General features: G+C 37.3%; 1 protein-coding gene across 3 annotated transcripts; it reads left to right on the top strand.

Annotated features, from left to right (window-relative positions):
* The first annotated feature begins 10,236 nt into the window (after positions 1-10,236).
* On the top strand, positions 10,237-13,464 carry LOC113234337 (LYR motif-containing protein 4). 3 transcript variants are annotated; one of them, XM_026469639.1, is made up of 3 exons: positions 10,237-10,316; positions 11,538-11,658; positions 13,060-13,464. In XM_026469639.1, exons 1-3 carry the CDS (start codon positions 10,237-10,239, stop codon positions 13,114-13,116), a joined length of 258 nt encoding a protein of 85 aa, XP_026325424.1. In that variant the 3' UTR covers positions 13,117-13,464. The 3 variants fall into 3 exon arrangements, with proteins under 3 accessions (XP_026325424.1, XP_026325425.1, XP_026325426.1); XM_026469640.1 differs by lacking the exon at positions 10,237-10,316 and adding an exon at positions 10,416-10,686; XM_026469641.1 differs by lacking the exon at positions 10,237-10,316 and adding an exon at positions 10,420-10,680.
* Positions 13,465-13,955: the final 491 nt, after the last annotated feature.

Raw genomic sequence — 13,955 nt, 5'->3', positions numbered from 1 at the left:
TACTGCTCGTTCACTGTGCCGACTTCCCTGAGAAGAACGAGCAAGAAACTCTAGGGATTGCTCTTTTCAAATAAACTTAAACTCACATTACTGCTTGGCAGCAGACATAGGTATTCAATCTCACCTAAACCTAAGAGATATAACGTTCATCTGATCTGCCACTTGCAACGTATTTAAACTTCTCAGAGCAATATTGAGATAGTTTCGTCCACTTTGTTACGAATCTTAAAACGTACTGATTTAAATACGTTTACAAACTTACGATTTTGGGAGCCGATTCTACGTCTACGCTGGGGTCGTGTTCGTTCCACTGGTTTTGTGGTATCTCCGCCCATATCCAATATAGTAATTATGATATATCCTCAATTTTACTATACGTTTTATTTCCAAAGTTATTGATTTAACACTTTCACTGTATAGACTCTTAAAGTGGGATTAGGTGAATGTATTTTAGGCTTAAATTGAAATAGATATGCAGCAGTACTTCCCTGGATAAACTCTTTCACAAAGAACTCTAGGGCTCGTATTCTAGAACTCTACTCAATGCTCAAGTCAGGATTTGAGTATGGTTTAAAGCACTCGAAATCATACTCAAGTCCCTGCCATTAGGGTCGTATTTCCAGTGCTTGTGTTTCCAGTGCAATCCTGACTTGAGCATTGATTAGAGTTCTAGAATACGACTCTAATACTACTAACATAATACAGCTGGCTTCGAAGTCTAGTGGTGAAAATCAAAACCAGTTACATTCGACCCATTACACAGCTATATTCAGAGCGTGTTAAATTGTATTGTGAATAAAACATCAACCTCTCTATTGGTTAAAATAACTAAGTGGCAACATTGAGCTGGTACACGGATCGTTGATTTTGCGTTCGAGACACGCCTTAGTTATTTTTAAACCGTCTGCCTGGTGAATTAGATGATTGTTATCCCTAATTAAAATTGGATGTTTATTAAACGAGCTAATGGTTAAATTACACGCTCTATATTTAACAGAAGTTGAGCTCCCTGTCAAAAAGTTGGTCCAGGGAACTACAGCCACCTTCAGCATTATTGTGTTTCGGTTTTGAAGGGTAGGGGCGCTGGTGAAATTACAGGCATATGGGACTTGAGGATGCCTCGTGGATAGGCGAAACACGTGTCGGGTGTATTAGGTGGTGGTGGTTGTGACTGTAGTAGCGCTTGTGTTATTTATATCCATGGTCAATGTTTATATCATTAATTTTATGCGGACGGAGGGTGGGATAATTTACTGCATGAAAAAATATTCAACTCAAGCGCAGCTATTTTGCACGATTTAACCTTCACTGGGTTCGCGGAGTAGCAAATTAATTTACTACCACCTTGTGTCTTAGGATGATGGGTGTAGTGACAGAGACCCCAGATCTTTGCGATCTAAAGCTTTGAGTGACACTGCAACTGTTATAGCGCCTGTCTAATATGTAGTGTACCATCAGGTGCACGACTTGTTAAAAAATACTCTACACAAATTTGACATAGCAAAAGAACATATTTTGTCAATGCTTATTATTAAGGCTAGCTAAAATTGGATTACGTAGAAGTAACACTTATTCGGATTAAATTTGTTATAGTTCCGCACTAGGGATACCCTGTATCGCGGGTGTCATGGACACACAATACAGACAACCACAAATTACACCTAAACTCACGAGAGATATAAATGTAGGCTAGTTTCTCTCGGCTCAGGAATCGAAGCCGGGACATCTGCGTGGCAATCCTAGGCCTCAAGAGACAATGTCAATGGCGTTCGAGCTACTTTTAAACAAACATCGTGTTAAAAACAAATTACAAACATGGCTTCAAACCTTCAATCAAGCGGAAACGCAAAAATCATTGATGCCAACATCATTTTACCTCCTAATTCACAGACCCATTGCATGTTTTTAATATAACAAATGTTAAGTTAACATTTAATTAGGTACCTAAGCGTAAGTTCACACGGCATTGTCCTTAACGTATTCGATTATAAACGGATAGACAGCGGGGTGTTCACACGATATGTTTTGATGCGTTTAAAAGACGAATAGTCGTCGTAGTTGGCATTGCCGCCGCCGGATGAACAGAAGGTATTGGGTTTATACAATTCCATAGTTTTGTCCCACAAAACGGGTCTTTGTTCCACTAAAGATAACAATAAATAAATCGTTGTCCACAGAAGATTCGCCGGCCATTTTGTCTTTCTTCCAAAAGATACTTCAATAGACGCCGCTTGTTCGGTGACTACAAAGAAGATTTATACTGCCAAAAAAACGTGCAGTACAATGCTGTGTGAACGGGGGGTAGTTGGACTAATATTGTCGATAGAGTTATTAGAATTGGAAACGGTGTGGGTTATATTTTTCTGTAGCCAATGGAGTAATAAACATTTTGACGTAACTTTCTTATGCCATTCTTCCATGAGAGTGCGACATAATGTCGTAAAATCACATTGTAGGTATCATACTTAAGTAATAAGTATAAGCAGCATTATAATGGCAGTAACATGCGCCCGTCCGAAGTTGACCACGGGCGACATTACATATATAGGCGGGCGGCACTCATAGCTCAAAGGGCCGCCGGAATTTCCTGGTATTTCCAGAACCGGTTATTCCCAGGAGCAAGCCCTATTTTTTTTGCACATGCACACCTAAATAATGCCTATTCACTCTCGCCTTGAAAAGGTCCAAGTCATAACGTTCAGGGAACAAGTCTGCAGGCAGGGAATTCCACCCCATAGTCGTTCGCCATATAAATCATATCAGCCGGAAGACGTCCACTGTTGAACATAGGCCTCCCGCAATCCAGACCAGCCGATAGGACGCGACGTGAATCCATCGGTTACCCGCCGCCATTACCAGGTCATCTGTCCATCTAGTAAGGGCCGTCCCATTCAAGAACCTTTCTGCCCCAACGGCCGTCAACGGATCTCCTCATTTCCGAGTCGATCACGCCATATAAATGTAATTCCATAAAATAGTGTTATTCCATCGCACACTCTCCGTGATATAACCAGTAAAATACCGATAACTTTGCCAAGGCTCTGCAGCTTCGCCTCTACTAATTGCGAGTATCCCCATCAGGTGACAGATCTCGTCCCTGACTTTCTGTATCCAGCTGACACAAATGAACAACAAATCAAACTAGCAACAAATCTCGAATGCGCCGAGACGTTCGCCTGGTTTATTCTTTAATGATCCACGTCTCGCTGCCGATGCCGTACATAACGACTGGCTATAGTAGAATCAAAGTTATAACTATGATGACGTCGTTTATTACTGTACCAGAATTGTGTCATTGTTGCTATCGTGAAATTAAATCGTAGGAAGAGAGAAAGAGACAGACAATAGGTTATAGATACGATGAGCAACCTTGAAATTATGAAACCATCTTCTTTAGATGAACTAGAGTTAAACTAGCTCTGTTGCTGTTAAATAAATTATTAGTTAGCCTTGAATTCCAACCTTGTTGTTAGCGGATTAATTTAATTTACTATTTAATGTCTTAACTTTATAGTACCTTTATGAAAATGTAATTTATGTCAAGAGTCTGTACAACCTCATATGGCCTTAGTTGATTCCGCACATAGATAACTTCCAAATAAATGCCGCCTGTTGAAAATTTGTAGTGACAAAATTCGGAGGAAGGCAAGGGACGCGGGGAATGCAATTAAGACATTCTGATTCGCTAGTTCAAGGTCGAACTAGAAATGCACTCAAATTGCACTTACAGCTAGTGATGGGCAACCTTTATCATTCTGCATCCAATTACGTAGTGAATATACCTACCTAATTATTAACTAGATAAATACTTGGTTACTTTATTTAAAGGTACGTGTTCAAAATATAACATTTTAAACATAACATATTTAAAAAAAAAATCTTCAATATTATTCTAGTTGGTGAATTAATGAAAAATATTATATTATATCGATATAAATACATACGTAATGAACATGTGTAATTATTAGGATTCTATAAGAATTATAAATAACAATTCGCGTTAGAATTTACGCTATGTTGCCGCTCTGACCACGTAACGTAATAGTACGAGAAAGTGATGGGTAAACCTGCCACTTCACGCACACATTTGCGCGTGTGCAGACAGCGCCTTGCTGTATGTAGTAGTAGGTAAATAATTTACGACTGTTGTATGGAGTGTCCGCGGTGTGCCTCAGGGCACCTTTATAGCAACGTCGTCGGTACCGCTGGACGCAACAGATGGTCGGGGCAAGTCGGGGAGGTGCCATTATGGTTACGCCTAGTGCATAAGCTACTTTTTGTTGCAAAAATAAATCTTAAAAGGGGTGAAACGGGAGATGAAAATTTGTATGGAAAAACTAATAAACTATTAAAATTAGTATAGTACACTAGGCCACTCCGAGTATTTAGGTATTCTATGTATGTGAAGTCGGGGGAACCAGATAGTAATTAAAAAAGATTCTTTATTAAAATAAACAAATTTTCGCCACATTGATTTTACGTTAGACAAATACATTGGCGGGTGACGGCGTGCTAAATATATCGGCCGGGCTGAAGAGGGTTTATCTTAAGAGTCTATACTACCTCAGGAAATAGGTGAAACTACGCAGAGTACGTTAGTTCAATATGGCGGTGATTCACAGAGCTTAGATGGCTGGTCCAAGGTGGACGCATGTTACCCAGGACGGTTAGTTGCAGACTATTCCAACTACGAACAGAAGTCCAGTTGCAGCGGAGTAAAAAGGATAGCGGTATAAATGGTAAAGGGAAATGAGGGTAGGGAACTTAAGAGCTCTCATGCCAAAAAAGTTTTGACGTTGGCTCCGCCCAAATTTGTGAAACAAATATATGCCTGAAGTTCGCGTGACATGCGACAGGAGATGTTGAATTGTGCGCATTAAAAGTACCAAATTCGTTTTAGCGGAATAACTCTAAAACTAAAGGGATTAAAAAAAATCCGTAGTGACAGTTGTCGATCATGCATAAATATAATTAATTATCTGATTTTTGTCCTAATAACCTGTAGCATTTCGAGGACAAATCGAAAAAATGTGAGATCATTTCGTGATTTTTATCAATCGAGGATTATTGTTTTATGTTTCTGATTAATGTCTATGCTTTAATATATCGTGTAGTTACTAATACAATATTTTATTTTTAACTTTAAAGTGGATATACCCCTCTAAAATCAAATCGAAGATTAGGAATTTTTCCTCTGCTCCCTCTTAAACCGCCGTTTACCTTAGTATCAGTGCGAACACGATTCAAAGCTCTGAGGTGTCGCTTACCATCAGGCGCACGGCTTGTCCGTCCCCTCACTTGGTATTATAAAAACTCTTTCACAAGGAGCTGTACCGCTATTAAAATATATTTAGAAAATCCAACATTCTCCATGCTTTGACAACAACTTGATCGTTGCAGAACCGAGACTTAGGTTTGGAGAGAAGCCAAACACCAAGAGCATTGACCCTTTCCTGCCGCGTTAATACAACATTGTTTGTTTATATTGTACTGGCATTTAATGACTGTTTTTTTGCGTGGAAAGCGTAATGATGTGACGTAAATTTAGCAATGTCTATGGACATATTGTAACACACTGTAGGCAGAGACGGTAGAAAATATACTAATAGAAAGGAAAATAATACATTTACTTAAATATTTCGTGGTTTATTAAATAATACATTTAATAAACCACGAAATAAAAAAGATACATAACCTCTCCGCTCCCCCGCGGCGGAGAGGTATCCTAGGAAGATTTCCCCACGAAAAAAAAAGTTCCGACACACACGTTAACTAATTTTAATTGTTTTTAAAAGAGAATGTTGTGCTCTATTTTTTGCTATTTACAACAGATATTTGACCATTTGTCACTTAGCCTTAGTTAATAAATAATTACAAAACAAAATAGAAATTAAATTAAATTAATACACAAACTATTCACATAAACGAGCACACAAGTCTGCGCGTCTAACCCGTCGACTTAAGCTACTCAAGGGCAAAAAATGGAATCTACAAGACCATTTATAAACAACCCAAATAAAAGAAGACCCAAACTGGAGCCCTGAGGTACGCCTGAAATTCAAAAGAAACCGAGCCATAAATCATAGACTGTAACGTGCTGTATGCGGTTTCCAAATAATTTCCTGACTTATTAGACCTATATGTGCATGCCCCTATGACGTTTAGTAAAGAAAAAACATATTACACCTAGTTTTATCACTTGTTTACTTGAAATTTTTTAGTGCATGTTTTTAAATAGACAATACACGTATGGGCACAGTGAAACTATACTAATTTTGTTGCTGTTAACAGACTGGTAATTCTGTTGGCGATTGGCAATAGATACCCATTATTATTGGATTAATATTTCGTCATTTGTAAATTTCCAGGAAACTTGGAATGAACATTACGAGTACTGCTTTGTAAAAACCCCTAATATTAATGGTCTGGTCGTACCTATTATACTTTATGTAAGTATATATTACAGGACCTATAAATAAATTTATTGATTTATTAACGTCATACTAATAATAATAATAATAATAATAAATCGTTTATTTTTCTCCCAACAAGTACAAGATGTAGGTCATACAATATAAGTGAGAGGTTGGGAGACAGGAGCCCAAACTAGGTTAGACCTGTGCTATGAGTCACCTGGCCTCCAACACCCGGAATTCAATCTCCGGTCGATAAAACAAGACGACTATGGTAAAGGGATAGCAAAACAGTAGGTAGCAAACTATAAAAAGAAAGAAAAATAAATCTTAACTAGAGATTAAAATGCTAATAATATAAACAAAATTTATATAGGTACGTAAATGTGTGTGTGCGCATGTGTGTATCGCGGGGGCGTGCGTGCATGCGTGTGTGTGTGTGTGTACGTGCGTGCGTGAGTGCATGCATGCCTATGTGTGTGTGTGTAACAAATTGCAATATTCCCAGACATCAAACCGTAGCGTAGGTGACATTAGAAGATCCGCAGTCTTATCAAAGTTGAGTGTCTGAAGCCATCCAGAAACAGCCCTTTTGCATTCCCATCTTGTGTGGTAAATATGAAATAATTTATTGGCTTTATTGTACAATCAACCACCTTGACATAAATATTTTTTTTTTGAATGAAAGAAGTTCTGCCCTTATAATGACCACATACCATGTACTCCCGTCTATTGGGATTATTTTCCCCCTTAAGGGGTATTCAATGTCCTGATGTTGCCTGACAACAGAAGCTAGGATAAATAATTGCCTCACAGTTAGACCTCCACATTTCTCATATAAAGATGACGTAGGATAGAGTCGAGGTTTAAAATTACTAATCTTTAAGACCATTCTTTACGCACGTTCAACCTCCAACATAAAGGTTTTAGACAAACCACCCCAAGCACATATGCAATACATCAGAAGCGATTGACACAGTGAGAGATAAACCACTTTCATGAGATTACTAAATATACTAAACTACCATCACAGATTATTATTATCCAATGAGATAGTCTCGACAATATAATTAATATTTACAAGTATATATATATATATATATACTTGTTATTAATCTAACTTATGACAACAGATACCTTTGTAAATTCACTCAGAGGACACGTAAATATATATCCACCTCATTCATTATCAATCAAGTTCATGACCCGTGTTGCGCGTGTGAGCAGCGCCTCTCTTTAACATGTTGGTGCGCGCATATGGCACCACCAGTAGCTGCGGCCGTCGCCTTCGTTCCTCATACCTGTTTGGCACCCTAAAATTTATGTGCCTCAATCATGGTCAATCCGCGTTTTCATTTTTTTTACCCTTAGTACTTTAAAAATATGTATGTTACTAATGCTACGTTCTCCCGACTTCCAGTTTATTATACCCTATCATGCCTAATATAAATTATGTCGCGTGCATTCGCGGGTAGAATGGATATACCCCGTACTGTCTAGATGCATACATCTTATAAATTTTTTCTGTACCTTCTCAAGCATAAGGTTATACTTTTTCTCGTGTGTCGCCCAATCAATTGCATTGCTCTCGAGCTGGCTTCTCACCAGAGCACTATATAAAACTATGAATGATCGCTTTAATATTCGTGAAACTACCTCATTTACCACACAAATAATGCGCACGCTCATAGTCCCGCACTAGGGAAACCATGTTTTGCAGGTGCCATGGACACACACATAAACAACCATTAACCAACCAATGGTAACCAGTTTGTCCATGGAGGCAGTTTACCTATACAATTGAAAGGTAATGAAGTAAAAGTCGGAATACCGATCTGTTGTCTAGACAGATTGTCACCACTAGCAGCCTAGCGTCATACATAATTAATCATGTGATAAAATTGACAATGTAAAAATTATATAACTTTAAATTAATGTATGAAGTAACATGTATGATGATCTAAGTAGCACAATGGTTTGTACTATGAGTGCTGAATGGAAAGCTCCCAGGTTTGATTCCTGGTAGGACTAATTTGGGAAATGAATCTTTCAAGTTTGGCTCTGGTCTGGGTTTTCCTAGTAGTGTAACAAATTTTGTTATTCTGGTACTTATACCAGATAATTGGAGTGGTTGTCTCGCCCAGGAGTCCTTCCAATTATTACTTGATCCAGGCCCTGTACTCTGGTTCTCCATCCAAAACATATACTGTCACATAAGCAATATTTGACCAAATTAAAATATGAAGGTAGTAATTGTATCAGACGGATGTCAGATGAAGAACGGAAGTTGACTCAGGAATAAAACCTCTTAACTTTTTCCAAATTGATCTTACTGGGAATCCAATCAGGGATGTCTTTGCAAACTGTAAAGCCATCAAAGTCTTATGAGTTTAATGTAATATATATTTTTTATATTATGAACTTACTTAACACATTAGAAAAAAAAAATTGTTTTGGACCTAAATTGGGTGTATTTGTTTTTTCAAACAAAGCAACATTACAGACTCTTTATTAAATAAATAATAAATTACTTAACAAAAAAAAGCTTTAGTAGTAGAGGACCTTGTGAATGAGTTTGAAGGCTAGGGTACTGGTGAAATTACAGGCATCAGGGACTTGTCAACTTATGTCTCAGGGTGATGGGTGCAGTGACAGTACCTCTAAGATCTTTATGATCTAAAGCTCTAAATGGTATTGCAACTGTTATAGACAGGCGCGTCGCGTTTATCCCGTCATTTGATATTATAAAAAAAAATCATCATCATATCAGTAAGACGTCCACCACCGAACATAGACCTCCTCCAAAGATCCCCATCCTTTCCTCGAATCCTTTTGCAAAATCACATTTCCATAAATAGCACACGTCGTCACTAAACAAGTAACTCGTCTTGTTATGTTGCTACAGATATTTATTTAGACATTTTTATGGCGGTACTTATAACTTTCCATGCACTATTATAACGTAACAAGCAGACCATAACTTATTTGTAAACATTACGTGATGGTCAAACCTGTTTGTGATATATTTCCCAATTAGAAAGTCACGACTAAACCTATGCTTCAATTTTATAATTAAATAAACCCTTTGCAGAAACTTTAGCCTTAAAAAACGTGTAAATAAATAACGTTAGAGGTCACGTGTTACTAATTTAAGGGTATTTTAATATTACATTTACGTAAATACAACTATATTCCACAAATAATAATTACAAATGTAAATAAGCTGTTAAGTTAAATAAGAAAACTTACTTTATTTTGTTCTTAGGTAGAAATAAAGTTGCTGCGTATGTAGGTTGAAGGCTTATAACATAACTTTGATCGTTTCACTAAGCGTATTATTTAATTAAAATATTTTATTTACAAGACAATCACGAAACACGTTCGCTCGATATAAAGTACGATTACTTGCTGCGGCCATTTTAGGGAGGCTAGTCACGTGTATCCATTTACCATAGAATTTAGTTCCGTTTTCCTGACGTTTTCATGATTCATATTTACTTGACTACTGCAAAATATATCATTCAAAGAAATACTTACTTGTTCTTTTTATGATACTTTCGAAGTATACAATTTTATAACTATATTATATTATAACTTGATAAAAGAAATACATTTGTTGTATAAAGTTCCTTGCTATCAAGGCAAATTTTATAAATTGGCAATATTATAATGAAAACGTTTCAATTTACGCATTGTTTATTGAAAACCAAGTCTTGAAGTAATTCAATAGTAATAGTAGTGCTTACAAAGAAACGTAACATTATTTACTACAATTTTTCCATGAAAATTCTTGTGAAATAACACGAAAACTTATTAAAAAAATATGTCTTCTAAGACGCAAATACTATCTCTTTACAAGAGTTTAATGAGGGAGTCACAAAAATTTGCCAATTACAATTTTAGGTAAGTAAACAATTCGGTAACAAATCTAAAAATAGTGTTTAACATTACATAACCTCAAATCACGTATTTTTTGTTAGTTTACTGTGTCCATGAGTCTATTTACTTGTTAATCTCGGTCATTTGGAACTTCATCGATGTGGCCTTGTGTTAAAAATTTCGAATATTTTTCTAGAGCCTACGATTCTTCATTATTTTCGTAGGTGTCAACAGTAAACATCTCGACTCGTATCATTTATTATCGGGAATTCTGTAACGTCCCCTATACGGTCCACTGCTACACGAGGGCTTCCACTAAGTAGAATATGGAAGACGACCATGCTGACTTAATGCGTGTTGGAGACTTCTCACGTTCTTCGACATGCAGGTTTTTGTACGATGTTTTCTTGACTGAAATTTTAAGTGGGAGAAGCTGTAATCCCCGGCAATGGCGCACTCGGTCGGGGTCAAGGACTCCGGTTCATGAACCAGTGACAAATACTTGCCGTATCGAGCGCCTTTTAAATTTACTGTAAGCCACACGCCAGAGAAGTAGAACCGATTAAAGTTGTTAGCGGGGTTGGCTGGAATTAAGGGTCTTATCACGCGGCGTATTTTCGCTACGTTTTCACTACGGTTTTGGACACTCGAACTTTTTCGTTTCGAATTCGAACGTTGCTTCGAAAACGCAGGAAACGAGAACAAAAGGAGATACAACGACCAATTTAGGAGGATCTATTATATCAGTAAATCGACTGGAACAGACTAACTACCCGTCTTATTTTGAAAACGTGTCAAGAATAATCCTAAACATTGTAGGAATTTTGACAAGTTGTTGCATTTCATAGAAAAATCACTTCAACCATGAAAACACACTTAAGATTGTCGTTGGCAACTGAAGTAAGGCTTGTATTTGTTGCCCACGAATTCCCCGAATAGTGTCAGATTGCCAGCATACCCTATTTTCTTTGTGCTGTCCGTTTAGCTCTATTTCACCATCAATCAATAGGACTTTAAACCAAGTTAAACAGCATGAGCGATAACACTTCTCCTTGCTTCAGACCGTTACTGGTCTGACACTTCAAATTCCTGTGTGAATAATATTATTGAAAAGAGTAAGTCCGCCCTTCTCACTCTCTCTCTCTATAATTTGCAGTGCCCTAAAGGGTCCATAATGCTTTGCTAGCAAGGCAATTTACCCTTACTTAGGCAATAGACTCACGGTATTCATCAATTTAATTTCAGATCGTACAGTCTTCGCAGAGTACGAGATGCTTTCAAAGAAAACAAGGGCCTAACGGACCAGAAGCACATAAAGAAGGAAATAGAATTTGCTAAACAAAGTTTTGGAGTTATTCAACGACAGGTAATACCTCATTACAATATCCAAGTTCAATGTTACATAACTACATAACTTTATATTAATGGTTGTCTAACTAAACATATTAGAATAGAATAGAATAGAAATTTATTGCAAGGCCACAACACATAGATACAAAAAAAACAAAAATTGATAACACAGGCAAACAAAAGAAAATAAAAAGACAAGAAAATAAAAAAAAATAGTCTTATTTTATGTTGTTTTTTATTGTATCATTTTATTAAATCAGGCAAAAAGTAAAAAGCAAAATATAACAACTACAAATTTTGTACTATCATATGTGTGTCATGTGCTTGACTTCATTCAGCATAAGCCACAGCCATGATTGACTGTGGCGCTGGTTTTCAATGAGTGGCATTGATATTCGGTTTTCCCAGATTAGTTGCCGGTTTGTTACTATTATGGATACAAAGACCGAACAAATACAAAGAAAAATTGCTTCGACAATAGACACTCACAAGCTCTCACAGGTGGTGCTATGGTAAAAGAAAGCTGATTAAAAACCGAATAGATAATCCTGAACAAGCACATAGAGAAATTTGTAAGACCTTCTGGCTCGGCCCATAGTTGGCTGAGCGTGTAGCAATGTTGAGACGACAGACACTGCTTCTAGTCAAGTCAAATCGAGGAATTGTTTTTTGTATGTGTTCGATCTTCGTATTATTATTATACTTTGGATATCTATTATTTAACTGCCTCCGTGGCCGAACGGTTACCATGCCGGACTGCCATGCAGAGGTCCCAGGTTCGATTCCCGGGCCGGGAGAAATAGTTGTATGGCCTACAATTATTTCTCTCGTGAGTTTGGGTGTAATTTGTGGTTGTCTATGTGTGTCCATGGCACCCGCGACACAGGGTTTCCCTAGTGCAGGGATATGTTGAGTGTGTGCGTTAAAAAAAAAATAGACTCCCCTCTCCCAAAGCCTAAAAGATTAATTTTTACTTTTTAAATGGGTATTCCCCGGCAATGGCACAGTCGGCCGGGATCAGGGGCTCAGGTTGAAAACAGAACCGCTGCAATTGTGCTGGAAGCGACATGCCACAGAAATTCAACCACCTCAAGCTGCTAGCAAGGCTGACTGGAATGAACTCATTTGCGCAAAACAAGTGGGATGATTTCAGTGGAGGCCACATCCCACATGTCGGTGATCTCGTGCGCCAGGTCGAGGTACTACCGGCGTTATGGACAGGCGTGTCGCTGTCTACCAGGCGCACGACTTGTTCGTTCCGCTGCTTGGAAATTTTGGAAAAACATACCAGCAATTAAAATCCGAAAAACTAGTTTAATTTCCAATTTTTGTCTGTATGTTTATGGTTAAAAATAATTTGTAGGTGAAATAAGTTTCTTTGTATATTTAAGTATGTAATTTTTTTATCTTGTTCTAGGCAGCCATTGGCGACATGTACAAGACGGAGAAGCTCGTCATAGAGAATATGCGATAAAATTGTTACTTCTCTGTGAATTGACCAAATATGTGTATATATATACCGCCACGCCCATCTCCCACTGCGGTAGAGGCTATACCCGCCGCGCTTCTGACTTGTATACATCATTTGCATCCTCTTCTTGTACACTTCATTCGCATCGTCTTCAATCTTCATACGTACACACACACACACACACCTTTACACATTTAGGGTCATAATAAAAGCGAGAAAATAAAATAGCAATAGTCATAAATAACAATTAAATTAACATCGACTTAGTACAGTTTTACTAAACTTTTATTGAAATTCAAATTCAAATTCAAATTCAAAATAATCTTTATTTCATTATTACACTTGAAATCGTCACAATGGTTAAACTCTACCGCTCATTCGTAAGGCAGATTCCCCTGAGAAGAATGAGCAAGAAACTCTAGGGGTTGCTCTTTGTAAATAACATTTACAATTTTTTTTTATTTGAAACATCAGAGATCGAGACTACTTCCATGAGCTAAACGGGTTACTACCACGGATTTTTGTTATCCAAGTTCGCAGAAGTTGTTTAATACCTTGTATAAACCTTTAGTATAAAGTTTTTGTTTCACTATAGTTTTAAACCTCGTGAAAGGCAAATTTTGTATATCAACCGGAATCATATAGAAGCGTATACATTGCCCCTTAAATGATTTTTTGACTTTGTGAAGACGACTATCAAGAAAAGCTAGTTTATTTTTATTCCTCGTATTAATGTTATGTCTGTCACTATTTTTCATAAAGAAATTACTATTCCTTTTAACATAAATTACATTCTCATAAATGTACTGTGAGGCTAGTGTAAGAATGTTAATTTCCTTAAA

The sequence above is a fragment of the Hyposmocoma kahamanoa genome, unplaced genomic scaffold, assembly GCF_003589595.1.
Source record: "Hyposmocoma kahamanoa isolate Upper Pololo Valley unplaced genomic scaffold, ASM358959v1 83, whole genome shotgun sequence".
NCBI classification, from domain to species: domain Eukaryota; kingdom Metazoa; phylum Arthropoda; class Insecta; order Lepidoptera; family Cosmopterigidae; genus Hyposmocoma; species Hyposmocoma kahamanoa.
Note: the sequence above shows the minus strand (reverse complement) of the source record. Positions and strands in the feature narration are given on the sequence as shown.

Excerpts from the sequence above, each read along its gene's own strand:
- LOC113234337 (XM_026469639.1), top strand. The coding sequence starts at position 10,237 with ATGTCTTCTAAGACGCAAATACTATCTCTTTACAAGAGTTTAATGAGG. Across the intron at positions 10,317-11,537 it reads TTTGCCAATTACAATTTTAG|ATCGTACAGTCTTCGCAGAG; the intron begins GTAAGTAAACAA and ends ATTTAATTTCAG. Across the intron at positions 11,659-13,059 it reads TTGGAGTTATTCAACGACAG|GCAGCCATTGGCGACATGTA; the intron begins GTAATACCTCAT and ends ATCTTGTTCTAG.